Source organism: Suillus plorans (assembly GCF_016647745.1).
Source record: "Suillus plorans strain S12 chromosome Unknown HD556scaffold_5, whole genome shotgun sequence".
NCBI classification, from domain to species: domain Eukaryota; kingdom Fungi; phylum Basidiomycota; class Agaricomycetes; order Boletales; family Suillaceae; genus Suillus; species Suillus plorans.
Genome location: NW_024537389.1, coordinates 254,679 through 278,416, shown reverse-complemented (window position 1 = coordinate 278,416; position 23,738 = coordinate 254,679). Strand labels below are relative to the sequence as shown.

Sequence of the window (23,738 nt, the reverse complement as noted above, 5' to 3'; positions counted from 1 at the left end):
GCTCACCAGCAGTCGACAGTCGTTCAACACGCAATAGCCCTTGCTTCGGGTGCTTCTACTGTGCCCACTGGAAGCCCAAAGGCCCGCCAGCGTCGATATGCTGATTATTTTTCGGTTCCAAAGAACATCAAAGATACTAGCACCAATGATGGACCGAAACAACGGACCTCGGGGTTCATGTACTCTGACCTTCCTCGTAAATTTCCTGTTGATGGGCCACCAATAATTAGCATCGGCCCACACACTGATGTGGTGCTTGATCGCTTCAAAATGGGTGATGATGTGATTCCCAAGCTCCACGAACTGATGTCAACTGTACGCAGTAGCCGTTGGGAAGTGATTCTCAGATCTCAAAAATGGGACTTTACTTTTGAGCAAGCTGCCAACCTTGCGAAGGCACTCAACGCTGATCTACGGTTGCAGACATTGGACGTGAATCCTAAGGTGCGAGACCCTTTAAGTTCAGTCTGGTGGTTCACTTACTGAATGACTCATCAGCCGGTATCTGTCATATCCCGTATTCCGGACCTACATCCGACAATATTCCCACGCCTCATCCGGACCTTCGGACGCCCTATCCATGTCTCCAGTCCTCTACCCATCCGGATCCCTGCACCTCTGCACATCCACATCCGCGCATCCATGTCCAGATCCCTTTACCTCCGTACATCACACCTCCATACCTCCGCAGCTAGCCTGCATCATTCATCCTTTGTCCTATTGCCCTAATATCATATCCCGTATATCCACGCTTCTTGTCCGGACATCCGGTCCGATCCGGTCGGTCCGGTCCAATCCGATATATGATAAGCTTCCTAATTCATTTCCTGTGCATATAACGTTGACACAGCCTATTCCTCTATTCGGTATTCCTTGTCCTCGGTATCTCGGTTATACTTACTACCGGTACGCTTACTGATCCGTTAACCTATGCTTCATTTCCGACTCGCGCTTGATAACTTTGCTTATGCTTCATACATAGCCTCGGACGCTTGCTTACTGATCTTTCCGTTATTTCCTTAGTATATAAACTCTTGTATATGTCCTGTAGTTCCTCAGTCTGAATATCATATTAGTCCTTGCACTAGATCTCACTCTAAGTCCTCACATCAGTTCTAGTCTATCGACTTAGTCAATATCCATCTCGGGCCTAGGGAGAAATTCCCTAGGCCAGAGCTCTGCTTATCCGCTCATCCGATCCTCCGAAGTTTACGGACGTTCGTCCGAAACTTTCCCGCGGTCCTCCGGACCTATTCTGCTTCGGACTTTGTCCTTGCAGCCTTTCCTCTGTTTGCTTCTACTTAGGACTTGTCCTAAGTAGCCATTACATGTATCCGTATCAGGATGAAACCTCATTGTAATTTCCGGAAGTTCCTCCGGAACTTTCCCGCACTTGTCCGGAAGTTACTTGCACTCGTCCGGAAAGTCCTTCCGAACTTTCCCGTGCTTCGGACGTCCTTGGACTTTCTTCGGACATCATTCTGAAATTAAGGGCACATACTCGGGTAAGGGGCGCAGCGCACGAGCTGAAGCCAAGCCCCTCGGAATCAGTCCTACCCTTTGTGCACGGTCTTAACAGTATCAATCTTGAATAAAATTTTACACTCGCTTTTGATTTTAGTTTGCCTGTGCGCGCTTTACTTCTTTGGTCTTTTATTTGTCTAGTAATTGCTTGGCCCTGTCATGTTGTTCGGCAGATGTAGATCAATAGCATATGCAATGTTTCAAATACAGCTGAATCTGTCACATGTTTGTATTTTAAAACCTATATAAACTCCCAAGCTAATCCAGAATATTAGGCAACAAGCTCTCAGTCACTCCTTATGTCGAGTGGCGGCAAAACACGCATCCAACCCTTAGGACGTCGCCATCCGAGGGTCAGACTGAGCAAGGAAGTGCGAGCTCTACTTACTGCTTCCCGTCATGAAAAATCACAACGTTTCAGGGCTGCTATCAACAATGTTTGGGCCGGCATTGATGAGTCTGTCAAGACGATCTCGGCCTCTAACCACAAGAGCATCCGTCGGGTACAACGTGAATTGTACATGGGTCAAAGCCTTTTGCGGCACAAGCGCTTGAAACTAAATACTTGGAACGCCTTTTGCTGGAAAAAGAATCAGAGTGTTGACAAGGAAAACGGTACGTTTTTTCTCAGTAGTTGATTATATTCTTATTGACAAATATTTTTCAAGGACCATCCGGCAAGGCACTACTGCCAGAGCTCATCAATACGCATCGTTCAGAGTACCATGCTCTCTCTAACAATGAAAAAGACTCCCTTCTAAAGGAGTACGAGGAACACAGGACTACGAAGACCAATAGACTTCGTATCTCCACAAAGTCCAAGGTCAATGACGTTACTCAGACCATCAAGGCCATCGAGAACGAGGTGCATGTTTCTTTATTCTTGACAACGTTAGCTAACAAATTTATGCAGCTCAATAGTTTAAGGTGCCGGACGGGTGCCGAGACAATACTCTATACGACACGCGGTTCAACTGACCTTCCCCTTCGTGGAATTGCCTTTGCAACGGAGGGTGTCGATGATTTCATGGAGTCTGTGATGAATATAGATAACCAAGAGTTTGTCACCAAGATGGAAGGCTTCGCACTTCGTGGTCTATGTGGTGAGTTTTTTGTTCCTCCTCTAATATGTCACTAATTCATTGCAGGTGCTGCTAAAAATCATCAATAACGCTGTTCTGATCTTCGCAGCGAGATCCGTCACTTAATCAACCATAAACTTCGTAAGTCACTTAGGTCCCTTGAATTTTCACAATCTTATTCATTGCTCGCTCGCATTTTACAGAGCAAATTACGGGGAACCCAAAGGCAACAATGCAGTGGGTCCATTATTGGTGTAATGTTGTTTCACGCTATCAAGTTATAGTTGAAGGGTGGCCCGACGAGATTCCCTTCGACAACCTTAGCAAGGCGGCCAGTGGAATCCCCACTCTGGAGGACCTCAAAGATCAATGGAAGTCCAGAGAAACTGCCTGGAGACAGCTGGACGATGAGGAGTTCCAGGAGCTTGTTCAAGAGCGAAACAGCAAGCTGGGCAGTGGTGAGGTTGTTGAACATTGCCGCCGGCCTCGCTCAGATAAGGGCAAGAAGCAGCGCCGTGCTCTTTCCCCCATTCAGAATGCGACCTCAAGGCCCCGCAAGAAGGCATACACGAGTCCTGCTACTGTTGACAGTGAGGGTGAGAATGATGGTACCCCCGTCTCCTCTCCCAACAACGATAGTACCCCCGTCTCCTCTCCCAACAACGATAGTACACTCGTCTCCTCTCCCAACAACCTCACACTCGACACTGAGCCTCGCAACAATGCACCTGTCTCACAGGCTGGACAACCTGAACTCACTGGCACTTTGTTTGATAGTTCAGGTTCCATTCCGTTTCACCCTTTAGCGCCAACTAGCTCTGACGGACTATATCTGCCTTCGTCGTTTGGTGATACAGGTTTTGTTGACTCCTTCCCTAATTTTAGTTATGAAGAAGCTATCACGAGCTTGAATCGGCTTTTGGGTGGGCCTGCCCCCACTTCTTGAACTACTGAATTTCATACTTGATGAACTTTACACTTAGAGCCTTACACATTTCTGACATTGATTCCTCCTGAGTAGTACCGTATCATTTGACATTATCAATCAAGGCTATCATTACAGTACAAGAGAGGGATACATGACAATTTTTTCCGTAAAAAAAACAAAGCATATCATAAAGTTAGGACGCGCGCAACCTCTAGAACGACGAGCTCGTCTGCACCAGCAAGCAAAGCACAGTTAGTATCGAAGTTGAAAATAAAACAGTATCCGCACCAAGTCCTTAGCAGCTCCTACAACTGGATGTACCCCTGGAAATGCCATGAGAGGCCATGTTGAAAAGAGATAGCGAGGCCCGTATGGTAGAGAACGGATGGGCAAGCGAGACATGTGGGGATGGGTGTAGGGGAGGATAGACAGGCAGACAGTGCACAAGCGCACCAAGGGAGAAATCAAGAAATAAACCTCGGCTCAATGCCGGCGAGGTCGACAATGCACGAGACGTAGGGCAGGCAGGAGAGAAAGAGCTTGATGTTGGTAAGGTCAATAATGTAGAGCAAGCGGGAGAGAGTGGGCTCGACGTACGTTGGTGGGCTCAACGTTGGTGAGCTTAATGTCAATATTGAGGAGGAGGTAGACGCGTAGGAGTGAGAACTCGACACTGGCGAGTTCAATGTCAATGTTGAGGAGGAGTACGTGCAGGAAGGAGAGCTCAACGTTGGTGGTAATGTTGAGGAGGAGCACGCGTGGGAATAGATTATCTACTAGATAGGAATAACGGTTATATCGGAATCACCCGGTGGTGCCAAAAACACTTACCAAGGGTTTTATTTAGGGCAGTATTTAATGCCGGTGTCGATGTATATACAGGCTATTATTTAGAACACTATTTAATGCTGGTGTCGATGTACGTAGCGCAGTATTTAGGGCAGTGTTTAATGCCGGTGCTGAGATTTGACACAATTAACTATAATAAGCCTGGGTGAGGAGCTTGATCACCCAGTATAATAAGCCTTACTTATTGGGCAACCCAGGTGAAACCCTCATACATTAGATGTCACAGTTACAAGTTTCACTATGCATGCACACCTGGCCAGAGCCCCGTGTCATCATAAAATAAGCATCGTGCATGTCGCTGGCGACAAATTGACATGGCCGACATCGCGTGCACACCCCTTGCTTTGCAGCCACTCGCCATGCAGTCCGAGGCATGATTTAGCCGAGCCCAATCTACCTCCCACCAGCAACACTCTGTGATTTCTCTCTTTATAGAATTCAATCGCAAGCGAATACTGCAGTACTTCGCCGTCCACCCTGTCCATAATGTTAGACTACTGCCGATTCAGAGGCCGAAGCGCCACTCGATCGATTCCAAGGCTACCTTCGTCGACCACGACGACTTCTTTGGCACCTCGGACCTTTAGTACTCTAGGGACCAAGGTACTTTCCGTGGGATATAATATCGCACAGCCTATACGCCATCTAATGCTCCAAGTGCGCGTAATGCGTGCAGCAAGTGTCCATGTGTCATCCAAGCCTATAGATACATGAGAAGAGTGAGAAGAACAGATGCAGACAACGTCCATCCCATGCTTCCAAGCTTGCAACATGAGCATAGTGCAGCATTGACCGTTTGTCCAGAAAGTAAAGATGGAGAGGAGCTGCCCCACATCTGTATATTGCGGTAATAAGTATGAACAGTTTGCGGTGTTGCCCAGCTGGAGTCGCCCCCTGTGAAAAAGAGTTACCCTTCAATGCGAATCTGACAAGTATACTGAAAACCGACCTCCAAAGAATGTCCTATATAGTCATGAAGTCAGTAGCAGTACATTACGATTCGCAGAAGAACACGACTCACGAGAAGTACAATCCCCCAATAGTGATATTGTTGACTGTCCTGAAGTATAAGTTTTGTTGTGATAGCACTTGAACATCATTGAAGCTACGACGACGACGACGAACTTTACATCAGGGCTGCCTGAATGATACACTACTTACTATAAAATAATGTTGCCATTCGCAACGAGGGAATCATTGTTCAGTTGCACAAGAATTGTGATACGGCTCCAGCTGCCATCCAGTCGTCAGCGAGTATGTCAGGATAAATAGCCTTGAAAAATACACACTGTCCAGTCTCGAAGCCAAATGATCCTCGGTCGATGCTTACTCCGTAATCAGAGTTGCAAATTATATTGCTATCCGAACAAATGTTGTTAGGAGTCAACATGTATGCATAAACTATATGCAAGACTTCAGTGCTGATACGAGAGCATGACTGCGTTTAAACCTTCTCCTTGCGCATTTTTTCGCCACATGAGCCTGGCGCTGAAACAATTAGTGCCATTCGCTTGCACTCCGCCAGAGCAATCGTCGACATCGGAACCGCCTCTAAGACCAGGAAGTTTTCCCCCTTGGACCCAGTTAAAATTAGAATCAAACGCAAGCTCGTAGGAGAGCAACATGCTCTGAAATTGAGATCCATCTGTTGTATTCCAAAGCGAGTACCATTGAGCACCAGAATCTACACTTCCGTAGGCACCAGCAGCATATGTCACTTGTAAGACGGGCCCAGAAGTATTTGACACGGTCGCACCAGGAGCCGGTGAGTTCGGGAAGGGATCGTCCACGAAGGCAACATTGCTACCGCCATTCTGAATGTGTCCTTTGTTTAACGACCACTGGGATGTAATGAACGACGATGCATCGGATGCACTTTGAGTAGCGGAAGGAAAGGGCATCACGGTACTCGTGGTCAACGAGAAGGACGTAACTACTGATGAGAGAGGAACTTGGCCGGCCGCTGAGACATGAGTGTTTGATAACCGGAGAAAAAAAAGTGTAAGTGACAGAACAGTGAGCATGGGGGTGAACCTGTGTCTGGTGGCTCGGTTGCTAGCAACTTACTAGGTAGTAGGTAGTAGGCCAGCTGTCACCGGGGGAGCAGGCCCAGGCCCGTGCACACGCGCGTGTTGGCCGCATCACGTGACCGCCTCTTTGTGCTTACATCCTGCCTGTGTCCTTGGCAGTGCGATTCTTCCATGTCGAAGTTCAACATCGCCGCTCGCGAACCAAGCGACAATGCTGAGTTTTTTTGTACAATACTACCTGCATACTTATCTGCACTGCCAAGCTGTGCTTGTGACCCGTACTAAGTAGTTAAGGCTATTATAATCGGTAGTTAGCCAAATAAATACAGCATTCAAGTTAAATGATTCAAGTCAAGATCATCCGGATTATTCGTTGTCGCTAGATTCGCCTCTGCATCAAACTTGTAACTTACTAACCCTTTTCACGGTAATTTCTTCAGTTGGCCTATGGTCCTAGACAGCGCCAGATGTTTTCCGCAAACTCAAGAGCAAGAGAGGCAGCAGACGGAGAGGCTAGGCAGCCTCTGCTGAATGCTTCACACGAGGATGTTTCAGCGGATACAAACCAAGTTGTCTTTTCAGTGGATGACGAGGACTCAGAAAGCAGTAGTGGAGAGCTCTGGTCGGCAGTGCGGAGGACAGAACCGGGTGTCAGATTTCAGGAAGAAGTGCAGGTCATTGGTCCACCTTTACGGTCCACAATACAGAGCCGGGAGGCGGGTGCGTATCCTTGTGCTCATAATTCAACGCACCTTATCAGTGCCTGTACAGAATATGAATTGGACTCGGACGACTTTGATGATGCTTCACTAGCTGATATCCAACGCGAACAAAGGCACTCTCGTGGGGCTCCGCGACAAGAACGCACCATGCCTTTACTGGTTGGCCTCATGGATGCTTCGGCTGCAAGGAGAACGCCAGACACAGTTATTCCTATGTATGAAACAGATAGTATGGAGAATGGAGAACTTAGGAACGTAGACCTCGATGACCTTGCTAAAAAACAGTGGTCGGGTGGAGGTCTACTGAACTCGGTTGCCAATATGGCAAATTCAATCCTCGGAGCTGGTAAACTTTTGGTTGCTTAGATGTCCCAAGTGCTGACAATGGATAACAGGAATTATTGGTTTGTCAGGTTGCAATTTCAGCAACAGATTTGGCTGATACTGCGGTAGGTTTGCCGTACGCAGTCAATCAAGCAGGCTTCTTTCTTGGCATTGTTCTCCTGGTCGTCATTTGTGCTGTCACCGATTGGACTATCCGATTGGTTGTCATCAACGCTAAACTCAGCGGCAGAACCTCTTACATCGAAGTCATGAACAGTTGTTTTGGCCCCAGTGGTCGTGCAGCCGTTTCATTCTTTCAGTTCTCATTTGCTTTTGGTGGTGAGTAATCCACATGTACGTCCCTGTATTTCCGATTGATTGTTCCTTCAGGCATGTGTGCATTTGGTATTATTATCGGCAAGTGCAGGGTTCCTGGTGTATTATATTCCTACCTTACATTTTCTCTAGGAGATACGATACCCCATGTCATTCGTTCAATATTCCCTACTTTGCACACGATACCTGTTCTCTCGCTCCTCACCAACCGCCAATTTATCATCACCCTGTGCACAACCTGTGTTTCTTATCCATTGTCGCTCTACCGCGACATCCACAAGCTTTCGCGTGCATCCGGGCTCGCATTAATCAGCATGCTCGTCATCGTTTCAGCGGTCCTGATTGAAGGATCGCATGTGTCTCCCAAGCTCAAGGGCGATCCATCGAAACGCCTCACTGTGGTGGGCTCGGGGGTCTTTCAAGCAATCGGCGTTATGAGCTTTGCCTTTGTGTGCCATCACAATAGTTTACTCATCTACGGGAGCTTGAAGACCCCCACCCTAGATCGGTTCGCTCAAGTGACCCGTATATCAACGATCATTTCACTCGTGGCGTGCTGTACTTTGGCTATATCAGGCTTCTGGGTTTTTACAGATAGAACTCAGGGGAATATATTGAATAACTTCTCCGGGGTAGGCTTTCCTCTACATTTGAATGCTTGACATCTGATATATACGGAACAGAACGATGCGCTGATCAATGTCGCCCGTTTCTGTTTTGGGCTGAATATGTTTACGACGTTACCTTTGGAGCTGTTTGTGTGCAGAGAAGTAAATTGATGGTATGCAAATTCAGGACAAAATTTAACTTAACCGTTTCAGGTGATAGAACAATACTTCTTCTCGCACGAAAGCTATAATATTCAGCGACACGTCTTCTTCACCTCCACTATTCTCTTTTCATCGATGCTTCGTGAGTTCTTATGTCAATCACCACAGCTAGAACTAACGTGGGTTTTGAACCAGTCTCATTGATCACCTGCGATCTGGGCGTCACGCTGGAGATTACCGGCGGTGTCTCAGCCACAGCGCTTGCGTACATATTTCCTGCTGCATGCTACCTAAAACTGACCGACCCACATGTTCCGTGGTACTCCCGTGCGAAGCTTCCGGCTGCAGCCTGCCTTGCATTTGGAGTGGCTGTGATGTCCGTATCTCTCCTTCAAGTGATCCAAAGAGCATACATGCCTCTGGGCGAGCCAAAGATGTGTATGGCATGACCTTCGTTTTTAATAATACAGCCACGGGCTTGCACATTTATACATCTAGAGTAGTAAATAATGCACAGATTGGACACTGGATTGAGAACATCTATTTAAAATTGATCATTGCCGTTGAATTGCTTCCCTAAGCCCTGGTATCTCATCGAGTTGCACAACACGAGCACCCTTGGCGACGCTTTCTTGAGCAAGAAGAGGAGTCACGTTGGATTCATCGAAGGTGCTCCATACGGATTCAACTTGGCGCAAGGGTTGTTGCTCGTCCGGAAGACTTGGCGGGCTGCAGATTAGCAGCCATATGGCATCATATCCGCCGGCTGCGTTGTTTTCAGATTAGGATATAATCCAGCTCCTGAAGAAACATAACTAACCGCCTGGAACACCACCACCGACCACGCCTGCCTGCTGGATCGACTTGTCAAGTAGGTGGGTTTGTTGCTCAGGCTCAATCTCAACGCCAGCAAGATCGCCCATTCTCCGCATAAGGTTACGTATTCGCTAGAAACAAAGGGCACATTCAACTTGATGCACGATGGTGAGGAACTTTCCTTACCTGGGTAGTCTGATGCAAATCATAAAACGCTTTGGAGATACTCTCCCACTGTAATACACGATGAGGAACAAGGACTGCAAGAAAGGAAACCTACTCACTTCTTGTGCAGGCAGAGAAGCAAGTTGTCTGATGGTCTCTTCGTATACGTATTTGTTCTGAACATACGACTGCGAAAGGGCATCCAACTGCCGTGCCAGAGATTGGTTTGATTCGTCAATCTGTGTCCATAGATCCTTCGCTGCATAGGACAACAATAATGAGGTATCCGACAGACTTTTATAGCTCTACTGCGTACCTGTTTCACAGCTGTCTTCGTGCCCTCTCCATTTTAACACCTTACCAACCAAAGAAGGAGTATCACTTCCTGCTTCAACGTCTGCCAGTACCAGTCTTGTCAACGGAGGAAGTTGAATCGGTCGGAAACTGTAGTCCCAGGCACTAGAGTTCAGAACGCTCTTCAATGTGCCTGCCGCAAACTAAGAAGAATCAGCGGACGCCGGAAGCGGAAATGCTCCAAACATGACATACTTCGCCTTTCATCAGGGGGTCCAAAACGGCAGGGCCAAATCGCCTGTAGATCTGGCTGCCGAACACCGCGGAAGATACGTCAAATCCGCTGCCCACTTTACCTTGGGCAAGACAGTGTACAAATTGAGCAGCGTTGTGGGCGAGGCGTCTGCCATCCCCTTCTAGGTTGGCAAAATCTGTCTCAGTTATGGCTGAAAAATGGAGAAGCAGCGCAGAGACGAGCGACGTGATAAGCGCTGCGGAAGAGCCCATGCCGGTTTTATGCACATCGGTCAGTTTCACGCCGTTGTGACAAAAAGGGGTGATTCGCGAGAGGGATTCTGTCGTTCTAGGTAGACCTAACGACTCCAGCTGTGCTAGCGGTCACATTTGTACCATGACTGTAACGATAAGGAGGCTTACCTGTGCGCGCTGAGAGTAGAAGTCGTTATCACCCACAGCAGCTATATCGAGACCATTGAAGAGCCTCTCTTGCACCTGGGCTACAGAATGGATCTCCGATACGAGATTCAGGGTGTGCTGGAGTGCCAGGTGAACGAATTTATTCTTTCCCCCAATGCTGATCAAGATGTACGTGAGGCGTGATCAAGGTGTCATAGAAATGTTATTCACCTGTCCTCCTGTGGATTTACCTGAATGCCTGCAGCATTATAGGTCACGGTATATCTCCACTCGGCCTGATGAAACTGGGGAGATCGGACTACGATCTGATTCGCAGAACCCAACGAAGCCTGGATAACAGTGTAAAATCGCGAAGATGTAGAGATCACTACCCCTGGATATTGCTGGTCGAGGACAAGATATCCTCCTGCTGCTAGTACTTTTCCCGGCGCTGATACGATAGTAGACATGGTGTCATTTGTACATCCAGAGACATCATACGGTTAAGTATAAGGGCTTGTCGCTGAGTCAGCAGCTGTACTCGGGTCTGATGATTCTTCAGAACGCGTTGATTGGCCCCCAGAATCATGCGATTCGTGATTTGGCAGATGAGTCATGATACAGCCTTCATTCCTCTCCATAGTAAGCCAACAATGAACGTTAACCCCAGTCAAAATCCGCAACTTATCGGGGCATTTACAGAAGCCACCGCAAAATTTCGCGATGAAGCGAGTAGCCAAAGTCACGCCATGCCAACCCAGAGCAAGCCTTCTGGCGGCAGGAGCGCATCGGATGCGTCTTCCCAGATACCTTCTGAGCCTCCTCATAGCTCACCTATCCTCATTTGCTGTTGATAGCTATTATCCAAGTGTGCCCCTAACTAGTACTACAGGATACTACATCTCGCAGCGGAAACTCGTTCGCAGACGACTCATCTTCATTATTGTATCATCCTCCTGACTTCCAGTCCAACTTCGTGCGTGCATATAGCCAGCGAGCTAGCGCATATATGCACGACTCCAGCGAAAATGAGGTGTCTACACTGAAGGCGAATCGTTCCCTAGAGCAGATGATTATCAAGCTCGAGCAGCAAGTTGTATCTCTTGAGCGCAAACTTGAGATATTATCAAGGTAGTTTTTTCTTCACATTATCACCTCCGAAACTGATTGTGCTCTTCTCTAATTCTAGATACGACTACGATGGTGTACTACTGGTTCAAGAGTGACTAGACAAAGGAATATCTGGGTGGTCGTTATCCTCGCAGTCAAGCGTCTTGACGGCGCTGGCTCCACATCCTATCTTGTCGACGAAAGTGGTTGTGTCGTGTCAGGCCATCCAGCGCGAGTCTCTCCGCACACTGGTTTATCCAATTCATGCTGGTCGTCCCCTATGTTTTTTATTCTACCAGCTATTGTTCTTGTCGCAATTGTTGTTTGCATTGTTTGCTCATTCTGTCCAATGCAAGTGTTCGTGTTGTATTTTGCTACCTCCACATGTATACAGGGCTATCCAGGCAGTAAGCTAGTTACGAAGTCATGCAGGGATATCCAGGAGGTGGTTCAAACATCCACACTCAGCCAGGTTTCCTAAGCGGGCTGTCTGGGCGTGGCTGATCCTGTTGCGAGTTTTGACTGGGAATGAACGGCTAGGAACGTCCAGCACGAGCGAACCAATGTTTCTGCTGGCCACAAGTCATATTTTTACAGCCCGGACACCGAAGCCCCATCTGAACGCTCGTGGGCCCAATCCTCCTCGTAGAATAGTCACGCAGATGCTTTGCCGTAATGTCTGCCAACGCACGGATGAACACAGGAGATCCATTCAATGACTCTGCGCGATGTAGCTCCATCCCCAGCTGCGAAAAAAAAAGTATACACATGGGTGAGTCGGTGAGTCGTTAAAGCATTCACTCATGGCCCAACGTACCTCCTTTCCTTCTTTCAGATACTCGAGATCCAGTTCGTAAAGCGTCTCGATATGATCGCTCGTGAATGCAATGGGGACTAGAATTGCTTCCTTCTTGCCGAGGCGAGCAAGACCCTTGATAGCCTCCCCTGTCTGCATGCCCATCCACGCGGAAGGCCCAACTTGCGACTGCCAGACAAGACGGTATGGGTTTGAGTGGCCGAGTCTGTCCATAACGGCGTTGACAGATGCGGAAACCTCGAGGACATATGGGTCACCTCGGTTCACTACCGACATGGGTAATGAGTGAGCCGAAAATAGAATAACCACATCTGAGCGTGTTGATGGTTGAAATTTGGCTAGGGCAGCCTCAATGTTTTGTGCAACAGCCTGATATCGAAGGTCGTTGTCAGCACCCTGAAAAACGCACAAGACAATATGAACGTGCCTCGATGAATCCTGGATGAGTACCCCAGCGGTCTATCACGCTCCACTCGATGTCCCCCATTTCGCCTGCCCTCCCCCGTCTGAAAAGTTCGTTCAAACTGCTTCCAGTCGTACTACAGCTGTACTGTGGATACTGGGTAAACGCAATTGCTCTCTTTACACCGTCTGCCTTGATCCTCTGAGCGGTCTCCTGTGTCAGCGGGTTCGCATAACGAAACGCGACATAAGGTTTGTGCGGAGCAGTTTCTGGGTGCAGCTCGTCCAGTAGTTCACACATACCAGCTCCTTGCATCTCTGTATACTTGAGAATGGGAGAACCACCGCCAATGTCAGCATACTGCTTCTCGATTTGAGGGGTCCGCCGCTTGGCAATGAGAGGAGCTATAACGCGTTGAAAAGGTAACGGGATAAGGTCGCCATCCATGAACAAGTTTTTGAGGAAGTCATAGGTCTCTGGTACCTGTGAGAGAGTGGTATGACATAGTATAAGAGAAATTGAGACAAGATAATATTTCACGTACCGTCGAAGGTCCCCCCATGTTCAACATAACAATGGCTGACGAAGACACCATGCGTTAAGCATGCATGAGAAGAAACGTATCAGATGCATACCTGTAGGACTGGAATTTCGCGTTAACGAATTGAATCATGTCCGATGTGACTAGCACACCTTTTCCCTGTTAACGAAGGTCTATGCAATGTAGCCATTCGCCTGACAGAGCCAATATGACATAACATTGTGCGTTGGTATCACAGAGTGAATTCGGGAGGACACGATTCCGTGAACCTATCGGAATTCGCAAGTTATACTTATGCAGACACTGCGAAATTATCACACGCGCGAACCGGCGGCGCGGTTGGACACGGCCAAAACGGTCAGGATAGTGTAAAATATTATCATTTATGGTAGAATTCACCCGAATACAACCGATTTCAAGTGGAACTGAACCAAACTATGGTGAAATAATGATATTCATATTATGCGACATAATTGTATTGGGCAGGAATGCTAGTGAGTTGTCTCCTGTTGTGACATTTTTCGCGTGATTTAAACGAGGTTCAAACGTTCACGGAAATATAGGAGGTCGACCAGTCTAATGCATTGCAAATCTAGGGATACATGGAATATATTTTTGATACAAGTTCCAGAACAATGTATATTATATCAAACCCCCCTAGATCACCCAAGATTCGGGGAAAGCATCGAGATATGCGGGTATGGTCCCAGGATGTCAGAAGCAGCTGGGAACTGGGGCCGTGAAGAATCGAACTGACTGTATGCCGGAAGCTCGACATTATCAACTTCTTCATGAGACTCCAGTAAATTTCCAGTGATTGGTTGTCGCGCAATCCCTGCTGATGGTTGACGAGGAGATTGTGAGCTTGGAACAGCGACGTCAAGAGGAGTATCGGACAAGTGGTAAGATGACACAGGATCCGTGGAAGGAGTGAGTTGCGGAGGACGAGGGGTAAAAGGGACGAGATCCATGCCATCTCGGGAAGAAATAGGAGGCAGTTGGTCTTGCGGAGTATTTGGAGGTACTGTGGGTCGCAGCTCGTAAGCGGGAGGACTAGCCTCAGGGTCGAGGGCCGTAGGGGTGTCAAGATATGATAGAGGATACAGCACCTCCAAAACCTCACTTGTCGTAGCCATTGGCGAATCGCACACCTTCCGTGGGCGGATGTGAGGGTGTGGAGATTGACTCGGTTGTCCTCTTTCCACCTGCGAGTCTCCGTCCTGCACAAACATCAATATGTCTCAGGCATGTTTGATGAAAAAATGCTCACCGATTCGCTATTTCTCCTACACCAGATACAGACACAACCTAAAACTTGAATTGTGTCTGCCATTGCAAACGCCCAGTGACTATCTATGTCAGGACGAATGTAGGCACCATCAGACTCGATGTAAGCCTAGCCACAGATGAGCATGAGAAGGCTGCGATCGGAGAAAATATGACGACCCACCGTTTGTCTATCCAGAAACTGATGCTCGGCCTCGTCGTCTGAGCCCAATAATGAGTCGACAATTTTTTTTGTAAAGTTCTCGAACATGGTAGAGCGATTAGCGATCAAAGTACTGGTGTGGGTTGAGATATTTGAGAAGGAGAATTGAGATGAACATAGCTCTGAGTAGCCGTCCTTAAAACTGTGAGCGGAACTTCGTCTGATACGTTCGGAATGTCGGATGACAAGCAGACTCTGAGTCCAGAGCGGAAGTCTCGGAAGTTAGATGACGTCATTCAACCAAACGTCACAGCCCAATTCATGACTTTCCAAGCACGTGACTGACGATCCACACAAATACTAATCGGTATAGCGCATCGTTGTACCTTCCTCATAATGCATCAACTTTTGGTGGGTCCCGCTGTGGGATGCAGGTAATATGCATGCATAATGCAAGCTACTTCATGCGTTATCAGAGGCCTTATTTGGGCCACGGATCGGGTCATGTTTGGGGCAGTGTTAGTTCATCTCGGTACATGTTTTAATATGGTTACAGCCGCCTACCAGCTAAAGTGAATACAGGTGTCAAAAACTTGTCTTCTTTTACCTTTAACATGCGTACGTGCGTGCCCAGACCCATGGGGCAAAGCAGAAAACAATATTTGCATAGCCTCGGAGGGGTCCCGACGGTATGCGTTATGAGAAAGTCTACTGTGGTATGTCGCTCTCCGAGTTCAGTTCACGCTTACCCTCGTGGAAGATATCAAGCATTCTAGCCCTTTGATATTTATCCAACCAAATTCCTTCATCTCAGTTCATTATGATCTCTGCCGCCTTGGTTCAAGTTGTCGCCTTCCGGATTGCCATCAATAGCTACCATTAGGGCTGCACACCGTTGCCGTCATAGACGGTTTGTACGGTGACCGTCGACGGCTGCGGTTCCGTACCGGTGGGCCTCCAAAGGGAGGCAAACAAGTACAGTATACGGCCAGACCGTACAAGACGTATTCCATACGGGTTATTGCAACATTTTCTCCATGGCGAGTGCTTGGCTTCAGACACACGTTCCAAGCACCGCGATTATACTGCGTGTTGTGAGGTTGCAGTAGGCTTTAGTTCTTCATATGATCTAGCTAACTGCATATTAGATATGTTGATGAGTGCGGACACCTCTGCAATATCAGGCGATAATCTTTGGACTGTTGCACAGAGTATTTGCAGTGATCTAGACTCTGTTTGTCATCAAGAAGACCGTCGTGGCAGGAGGAGAGCTGTTTCCATTCTCAACATCTTCCGCAGTTGGGGTGCATACAAAGCCGTGTCTAAGTTATCGCAATCGTTGTTTTCAAAGGTGAAGCATATATCCAGGACTTCCATAGCGTCCTGGCATGGTCTGTGCTTTGTGGGTACCAAGGATGAATTGTTAGATAGGATTATCGACCATACGTCTAAGGGTATGTGCACCCTGTATTCGCAGGATCGTCGATCAGCTTGTTCTCAAGTAATTGACGAGTATCTTTACCAGAAGGCGACATTGGGTTTAACAGGCCTACGGATAGTTATGATGATTTTTCTGATGAGTCGAATTTGCAAATTCATCTTTTGTCCTTATAAAGGGTGAGCGAACACAAGCAAGGCTTTCGCCTCCGCTGTGTCAGCAAGGATTGTACAGTAACGGGAAAGTGGGGAAACCTGGTACAAAACTATGGGCAAGTCGGGTAGCGGGCTTTGTCATGTCACTTTAGATGGCGCTACATTAGTGCTACATACTTATTATTAGTACAATAGATCTGCGCTCAGCCAACGCCAGTCAATTTTACTAGTAGAAGTCATACTTCCTTCACATTTGCCATGGACGCTGTTGAAAAAGCCAACACAGCGAGACAAAAGCGATGGTAACTTACTCCTTTCTGCAAGTTTCATTCGTGATTCATCACGCTGCAGGGTAAAAGACCGGAAAGTCGGCGAAGGCACATACGCTGTCGTGTACCAAGGTGGAGTAGCTCATGTGCCAGGCAACAAGTCTTTCTCTGACTCCTGTCAGGCCGAGAGGCATCAACAAGCCGCAAAGTCGCCATCAAGAAGATAAAAGTTGGACAATTCAAAGATGGGCTCGACATGTCTGCTATTCGAGAGGTCAAATATCTACGAGAGCTTCACCACCAGAATGTTATCGAGGTCCGTCGCCAATACATCCTTGCTTTCTTTGTGAGCACTGACCATCTTCCTTGCAGCTTTTGGATGTCTTCTCTTCAAAAACGAACCTTAACCTCGTGCTGGAATTCCTGGATAGCGACCTTGAGATGATAATTCAGGACCGGTCGCTCGTCTTCCTTCCTGCCGATATCAAAGCATGGATGGCGATGACCTTGCGTGGGCTGGAATTTTGCCATAGAAATTTCATGCTTCACCGAGTATGCTACAAGCCACTCACAACCTTTCACCACTCATTGTATCTTACATCTTCCAGGATTTGAAGCCCAACAACTTACTCATTGCATCGGATGGACAACTCAAAATAGCTGATTTCGGTCTGGCAAGAGATTTTGCAGACCCGGGACATAAAATGACGTGTCAAGTCATCACTCGGTGCGTACTCTCAAGTCGCTGGTTTGTTTTCGCTCCTCAACGCGCGCAGATGGTACCGACCACCAGAGCTGCTGTTTGGCTGTCGGTATTATAGCTCGGCGGTCGACATATGGTCCGTAGGCTGCATATTTGCAGAGCTCATGTTGAGAACCCCGTACCTTCCCGGTGAGAGCGACATGGACCAACTCAAAACCATCTTCCGGGCACTCGGAACGCCTACAGAGGAGGACTGGCCGGTGTGTATTCGCATGATCATCTATGTCATGCTTGTGTCTCATGTTCTCACAAGGGCCACACCAAATTGCCCGATTATGTGCCGGTTGGACAATTCCCAAGAACGCCCCTTCGCGACCTCTTCACTGCCGCCTCTGGAGATACGCTTAATCTTCTTAGCAGGTTTCTCGTGTATGAGCCTCGAAAGCGCATAAGCGCAAGAGACGCTCTCAACCACGCATACTTTTTCGCCCTGCCACATCCGTCACACCCCTCCAAGCTGCCTAAACCTGCTTCTCAAACATCCCGCCCTCTCGAAGAACTCGATGGTAACGTTGACATGGCCGGTGCAGGGCCAGGCGTCAAAGCCGCTGCACCCAACAAGCTCAAACGAAAATTGACCTCCCCCGATGGCACCGACTTGAGACCACTCGCTCGCAGATTAGACTTCACTCAACATGCGAAAAACTCGTGATCACTGTGTTGACGACCAACGACTCCGTGCACCTTCATTGGTCATGTATATAGCGACTAGCCTTGCAATGTAAGAAATAAGGAAATATGTTCTAATATATATAAGCACAGAGCGTTTGATCCCGCGGAAGCAATTCGTGTCTACCCCACGTGCGTGCTCCAGCTGAGCGCCACCCGCTTTCCAGTTGTTGTCTCCTATGGTCTCCTTTTGAATCCCAGCCGCACTGATCTCTCTCCTAACTTTGCTCCTATTCACCTACCATCATGGCGTCTGCGTGCTCTTTTCTTGAATTGTTGCAGATCTTGCTGTCTCTGTTTTCATTTTCGGTGGGACAAGCGCACCACCTGAAGATGGTATTTATTTCATCAACGCTCGCGTGATCACCACCACGGCAGATGAACACATGTCTCAGACCTGCATACGCGACCACGTTCAACGGATGTCAAGGACTCACATTGCAGAGAGCCGTGCTTGACCTTCGCACGGATTCTTTCGCGCACGGACAACCAGTGCGATGTCGCCGAGATATTCGGGCGCTGTTTCCAGCAGAAACTGAGGGCGAAAAGACAACGGCGACCGTAGTGTGTATACAAGCATCTATTACTCAATAGGAAATGTCCGAAGGTGATCGGAACGCTTGTATCAACTAAACTTGAACGTAGTAATGGATAAAAATAAACACAGTGGAAGTACAGGACGACGCTCAGGACAACAAGTTGATGGTTGCATGTGAGAAGTACCGTGTTAATATGCAACTTTTGTAGTAGGATGTAGAGTACTTTAAATGTAGAGTGCTTTACATCTAAGGTACTTTGAATGCAGTATACTTTGCGAATATGTGCCGAGTACTAGCCCAGCACAGGGCTTGTGGGCTCCAGGTGTCCACCCGGCCTCCTAGCCAGAGTTTGAGTCGCCAAAATAAAGAGTGCGGATATGAAGCACGCGTTATGCCTTCTCTCGTGCAGCTCTTTGGGATGCTTCCCAAGCCTTGATTTGTCGTCGTCTGACGAGCCATTGAAATATTGGAAGAGTTATACAAGAGATTAGAATCCACGAGAACTGGACACCGAAATTCAGTCCGACTGTGTGATAAGTGCTCGTTTAACAGGGGCGTTAAATATAGATAGGCTGAGGGTACATACTCTGGTTCTTAGTGTCAAAAATAATCGCCCGAACTGTGGTTGAAACATTGTAGAACGGCATCGCAAAGCCATAGCGAAAGACGGCCGGCAGCACTTCTATCGGATAAAAGGCTACAGATACATTAGCTGTATCATCCGACGTGAGTCAGCGAAGAGCATCGAGATGGGAGAAAAAACAGACATATGATCCACAGGATAAGAAATATTGGAATGAATTTTATGGTGAGGAGGGTGATCATAGATTCGAGAGCGAGGCCCCTAATCACTGGTGAGTATATGGATCGCTTCATCATTGCCGAAAACTCACAAGGCGGTCATGCTACACCACGACATCATCCAGTAGATGACAAAGCCTGCGTGCCCAAATCTTAGAAAGATACAAAGGTCAGATCGCAATTCTACATCAAAAAATATGACACTCACTTCCTGCCAAATGGCACTCCGAACGCCAAACTTAAGAGAGAATACATTAGCTATAGATGACACACCTCAGTCAATCATCAGGAAATGAGTAAAACACCATACGGAGACAAAGAAGTAGAGAGTGACCGGCCATAGCAGGCGAATAACGATGAGAGGTCGCAACCTCAAACGTTTCTCAAAGCCTGATTCAACGCGAGCCGCCAAAAGTTGGTTCTAATCATCACGCCATATTAATGAACATTGTCCGAAACCATCGTCACGTGAATGTCGTACCGTCAACACGAACTAGACATGAGAGGATTAGACATATCCATATCAACTTTGAAAGTCGTGAACGTACCGCCAAAATCAGGAGGTAGATAAGTCCAACATAGTCTACCGCAGACGCCCTATATAACCAATCAACTCGAGGTGACGAGTATCACGAACCGAAGTGCGTACACAGGGACATTGAACGGTCTTATATCATTAATGGTGAAGGCTAATGGTTGAATTACCAGTAGAGGCGCAGTTTGGAGGAGTGTCGAAATATCTGACCTCGACGCTAAAAGTTGAGAATTGGAGAGTGAAAATATATGTGATATGTTGGTCAATATTGAGATGACCTGTTGAAGTATATCACTTGTCAGTTAATTTGTTGGGATGCCTAAAATCTATGACTTGCTTGTGGGGTGATCGTGCCTCGACTGTAAGCATGATGCAATGAGATGTGGATCATGCGCAAGGGAGGGAAAAACTGACTATATGTTCTCATTGCGACCACTGGTAAGGTATGCGGTCACGGCTTGGGTTGTGTTATACGATGCATTGGCTGCATTAATCGAGGCATTCAAGTTAGTTGAAGCCTGGGGATTGACTAGTTCTCGCTTAGTAATGAAATGACGAATTGGACTTAGAAATACGCACCAGTTACAGCTGCCCAGCATCTATGATCAAGCAGAGCCTGGGCCACCTCATCTGGTCCACCAGGAAATTGCGCTGCATCCAGTATCAGCCAGGACATTTGTTGCGAACCAGTTATGTTCTTGAACGCCTGCGTTACTGCTTGCCCAATTTCGCCTCCATCAAAGTCCTGCAGGTACAAACATCAGGAAGCGCCAAGCCGTGATGTAAAGACACCTTACCACCACATATCCGGATAGGTTGTGAACATTATTGTACGACCGACCAAGAGCAGCCCAATAGATGGGTAGAACACCCCAGATCATAACGAAAAGAACAAGTACACCAAAGATGCTAATCTTTAACCAGCCCTTTCTTGCAGAAGATGTCGCTGGATCATTGTCGAAAAGGCCATGTGAAAATGGTTTGTCTTCGGCGTCAGGTACGACAGGGGTTGTGATTGGCGCCATTGGTGCATGACGATGAGCCTCTGATTTTTCGGTCGCGTGCCTTTGGTATGAGTTCTCTTGACTGTAGGAATCAGACATATTGTCGCAGGGAATTCTACATGATTAAATGGAAAACGCGAGGAAGCCTTTTATCTCCTGACGTCGGTACTTAACGTTTAACATTTGTCACTCAGTGGCGTTATTCAGCTGATGTGCAAGCAATTCTTGGCATAATGTCGGGATTGTATTATGTAAGCTGTAAGCGCCTGCAATGCAGAATATCGTCCAATGAATATGCAATATCAATGTATGTTGTACATCGGTTCCTACTGTAGTAGTTCATCACCCACAAACCGAAACCATTATAAAGCGGAACACGTATGTGATCATGAGCGACGTCTTCGCCTAGACTTCTTCGGGTCCATGTCATCCAATTCGACAGGTCGCTGACACACCGGACATCGGCCTGATACGTCAGTTAACCAAGGGTCGATGCATGTTTTCTGTCATGACGACAAGTTAGTTACAAAGAAGTGAGGTCAGACTGAATAGGCGTACATGGAAGACGTGACCGCAAGCAAGCAGTCGAAGAGGCTGCGGACCGACTCCCGCATCTTCAAGGTGAGGAAGGCCACTTCTTTCTTCTTCAGTGATCCGTTCCACCGGTATTTCAGCTTCCTCCTCACGCTGGCGGGGTAGGTTGTCTTCGGCGGACGTAACTGGAGCTTGTTCTTCATCCTTATCTATCGTGCTTGATTCTGTAGCACTGGAAAGTCTCTTTGGCTCCTCGAAGTCCATCAAACAGATGGCGCAGGCAGCTCGGTTGCCCTCCAATCGGACAAAGGGATACTCGCATTGCTCCCAGTTATCTTCCCAAGTTTCTGGATCTTTGACCTCCGACTTCGTGCTCTGTTTGCCGTCAAGGATATCAACGCCTTGTTCGGACTTCTTGGGTCTACGATGAAAGAATACAAATCGCCTCCTTGGCGTTCGCGAAGCTGGTGCTTTGGGTGGATAGCTGTGCACAGGTTTTGGCAAAGAAATCGGTTGTGCCTTTCCATCGTCTTCTGGTGGAGGAGGGATGTAGATGACTAGAGGAATACGTTCGACGGTGGCTTTGGGCAGCTTATCGATTTCGGGCTTGATATAGTGAGGGTTCTGGAGTGGGTGACGACCCAGGCATAGTAGAATAATACTGTAGAAAAGCTGCAGAATGCGTATCGGTACATGGGCAGGACGAAGAGAAGCTGGGCTCACCATAATGAAAGGCAAAACCATGAAAACAAGAAAACCGAAAACCAAGACCTCGAGAACCAGGAAATACATTGTGCACAAAATCCCAAAAGTAAGCCACCAAACAAGAGGCGAAGAAAGTCGGCATGTATCGACAGATGTGTATTCCAAAATGTGTGCGGTTAGGAACCATGTCAGAGTAAGCATGGATGAAAGGAGTGACAAGCTGGCACGAAGATTATTATCATTTTCACATGTTTGCAAAAGAAGCTGATGCATACCGCGCGTAAAGATAAGAATATGGTGGTGCCGGCTCTTCTTGATTTGTAGCACTGGAACTTGCGTTCCTGGCCCGTCTACGAGGATCTCTCTGTCGACGACGATTTGGGGGTTCATTACGACGAGATCCGCCATCATTGGATGTTCGAGAACGATCGCCAGACTCAGCATCACCTTGTCTCCCCGTACGCTCCCTGTTTCCGTTCTATCAGGCACCAAATAGACAAGGTCCATGCGACTCACACATTTCGGACTCTAATAAAATTCCAATACGCCAGGGTGGATGACAAACAGACTTTCACTATCCAAATGCAATTCCAGGCAACGAGCGGTCGCCCACAAGCATTGATCTGATGGACATTTGCCTCCGTCGGGCTGGCAACTACAGAGGCCAGCCCCAGTACGGCGATGATAGCCCCAATCTAAACAACATAATTCAGTGCAGTCCTCGAGTCGGAGAAAGTCGACAGACTTGAAAGAAACCATACGCCAGAGCCCACACAACTGATACAAGAGCTTTACGTGTTCTTGATGCATCAGGACCAATCCCAAAGAATGCTTTGATTTTCGGGATTAAGGAAAGGTGTGCTTGAGAAGTGGAAGTGGAGGATCTTCTACTTTGTTGTTGCCCTGCAGGAGATGCGTCGGGTGTAAACCAGGGGTCACGGGGAGTACTACAGCGCAGATGAACATCGATCAAAGGAACTTTCATGCTGGGCAGTGTACTACTCACTCTTCGGTGGTCCCTTCTGCAATTGGTGATGAACTAACATTGAAATTCCTTCCGTCCTGTTCGGAGCGATGATGTGACGTTGAAAGGCGGGCTCTGGGCGGTGGGTGGATATCGCCAGTCGACTGAGTTCTTCTTAGAGACTGAGCATCGACGGCAAGCGCCTCCGACATGATGAGCGTTGGGGAAAAAAGGGAACGGGGTCCTGCCTCGATGTTGACGCCTGCTGCGTGGATGAGCAGTGGACCCTGGTGGAGCCTGAAAGCGACTCGTGGCGATTGATCAGAACCCGAACACTCAGCTCTGGCCAACAACAACTCGATGAATGTAAACTCTAGTCAGGCCAGAGATTGAGAGTTTTGAGGATTTAAGTAAGTGGCCAGGAGGAGAGAACGAAAAGTTGCCCTAAGCCATAGTAAGCATTCCCAGCTGTCGTACTACAGCTGCAACTGGCAGTGCTGCATCGGTCACTACATCCCACACTGGTACACCCATATATAAAAGCCAACTCTGTTTCTCTAAATTTCATTAATTGCTTTATGCTACT

At 47.7% G+C, this 23,738-nt stretch overlaps 9 protein-coding genes across 9 annotated transcripts; 3 read left to right on the top strand and 6 right to left on the bottom strand.

The window, feature by feature from the left end:
- Positions 1–1,823: 1,823 nt before the first annotated feature.
- HD556DRAFT_1429513 (uncharacterized protein) lies at positions 1,824–3,552 on the top strand (the record flags this gene model as incomplete). Its single annotated transcript, XM_041304818.1, has 8 exons — positions 1,824–2,139; positions 2,193–2,389; positions 2,438–2,631; positions 2,716–2,747; positions 2,810–2,860; positions 2,885–3,064; positions 3,101–3,382; positions 3,464–3,552. The coding sequence occupies 8 exons, from the start codon at positions 1,824–1,826 to the stop codon at positions 3,550–3,552; spliced, it is 1,341 nt and encodes a 446-aa protein (XP_041165608.1).
- Positions 3,553–4,920: 1,368 nt separating this feature from the next.
- HD556DRAFT_707766 (polysaccharide lyase family 14 protein) lies at positions 4,921–6,562 on the bottom strand. Its single transcript, XM_041311366.1, has 6 exons — positions 5,834–6,562; positions 5,673–5,784; positions 5,545–5,616; positions 5,405–5,488; positions 5,333–5,346; positions 4,921–5,277 (listed from the first exon to the last, which is right to left on the bottom strand). The coding sequence occupies exons 1-6, from the start codon at positions 6,405–6,407 to the stop codon at positions 5,084–5,086; spliced, it is 1,050 nt and encodes a 349-aa protein (XP_041165607.1). The 5' UTR covers positions 6,408–6,562; the 3' UTR covers positions 4,921–5,083.
- Positions 6,563–6,880: 318 nt separating this feature from the next.
- Positions 6,881–9,014, top strand: HD556DRAFT_1429511 (amino acid transporter; the record flags this gene model as incomplete). Its single annotated transcript, XM_041304817.1, has 8 exons — positions 6,881–7,133; positions 7,185–7,481; positions 7,589–7,798; positions 7,850–7,876; positions 7,928–8,427; positions 8,479–8,565; positions 8,617–8,707; positions 8,761–9,014. 8 exons carry the CDS (start codon positions 6,881–6,883, stop codon positions 9,012–9,014), a joined length of 1,719 nt encoding a protein of 572 aa, XP_041165606.1.
- A 105-nt stretch (positions 9,015–9,119) lies between these two features.
- On the bottom strand, positions 9,120–10,946 carry HD556DRAFT_1303998 (ribosomal protein S5 domain 2-type protein; the record flags this gene model as incomplete). The annotated part of the gene is made up of 8 exons (XM_041299638.1): positions 9,120–9,331; positions 9,386–9,512; positions 9,568–9,615; positions 9,666–9,805; positions 9,863–10,043; positions 10,096–10,446; positions 10,498–10,654; positions 10,708–10,946. 8 exons carry the CDS (start codon positions 10,944–10,946, stop codon positions 9,120–9,122), a joined length of 1,455 nt encoding a protein of 484 aa, XP_041165605.1.
- Positions 10,947–11,902: 956 nt separating this feature from the next.
- On the bottom strand, positions 11,903–13,660 carry HD556DRAFT_1331843 (uncharacterized protein). Its single transcript, XM_041301781.1, has 5 exons — positions 13,442–13,660; positions 13,351–13,385; positions 12,831–13,289; positions 12,404–12,772; positions 11,903–12,332 (listed from the first exon to the last, which is right to left on the bottom strand). Exons 2-5 carry the CDS (start codon positions 13,375–13,377, stop codon positions 12,123–12,125), a joined length of 1,065 nt encoding a protein of 354 aa, XP_041165604.1. The 5' UTR covers positions 13,378–13,385; positions 13,442–13,660; the 3' UTR covers positions 11,903–12,122.
- A 253-nt stretch (positions 13,661–13,913) lies between these two features.
- Positions 13,914–15,064, bottom strand: HD556DRAFT_1331837 (uncharacterized protein). The gene is made up of 3 exons (XM_041301780.1): positions 14,798–15,064; positions 14,618–14,743; positions 13,914–14,567 (listed from the first exon to the last, which is right to left on the bottom strand). Exons 1-3 carry the CDS (start codon positions 14,882–14,884, stop codon positions 14,010–14,012), a joined length of 771 nt encoding a protein of 256 aa, XP_041165603.1. The 5' UTR covers positions 14,885–15,064; the 3' UTR covers positions 13,914–14,009.
- A 1,490-nt stretch (positions 15,065–16,554) lies between these two features.
- On the top strand, positions 16,555–18,053 carry HD556DRAFT_1517263 (Pkinase-domain-containing protein; the record flags this gene model as incomplete). The annotated part of the gene is made up of 7 exons (XM_041309091.1): positions 16,555–16,671; positions 16,721–16,770; positions 16,821–16,954; positions 17,011–17,190; positions 17,247–17,365; positions 17,415–17,601; positions 17,655–18,053. Exons 1-7 carry the CDS (start codon positions 16,628–16,630, stop codon positions 18,051–18,053), a joined length of 1,113 nt encoding a protein of 370 aa, XP_041165602.1. The 5' UTR covers positions 16,555–16,627.
- Positions 18,054–18,656: 603 nt separating this feature from the next.
- Positions 18,657–21,158, bottom strand: HD556DRAFT_1331824 (uncharacterized protein). The gene is made up of 13 exons (XM_041301779.1): positions 20,743–21,158; positions 20,525–20,690; positions 20,360–20,474; positions 20,283–20,304; positions 20,060–20,223; positions 19,959–20,007; positions 19,892–19,903; positions 19,721–19,831; positions 19,619–19,668; positions 19,503–19,562; positions 19,377–19,453; positions 19,196–19,321; positions 18,657–19,135 (listed from the first exon to the last, which is right to left on the bottom strand). The coding sequence occupies exons 1-13, from the start codon at positions 21,046–21,048 to the stop codon at positions 18,999–19,001; spliced, it is 1,395 nt and encodes a 464-aa protein (XP_041165601.1). The 5' UTR covers positions 21,049–21,158; the 3' UTR covers positions 18,657–18,998.
- On the bottom strand, positions 21,159–23,646 carry HD556DRAFT_1331821 (uncharacterized protein). Its single transcript, XM_041301778.1, has 7 exons — positions 23,195–23,646; positions 22,934–23,135; positions 22,705–22,883; positions 22,464–22,655; positions 22,207–22,408; positions 21,508–22,155; positions 21,159–21,452 (listed from the first exon to the last, which is right to left on the bottom strand). Exons 1-7 carry the CDS (start codon positions 23,362–23,364, stop codon positions 21,336–21,338), a joined length of 1,710 nt encoding a protein of 569 aa, XP_041165600.1. The 5' UTR covers positions 23,365–23,646; the 3' UTR covers positions 21,159–21,335.
- Positions 23,647–23,738: the final 92 nt, after the last annotated feature.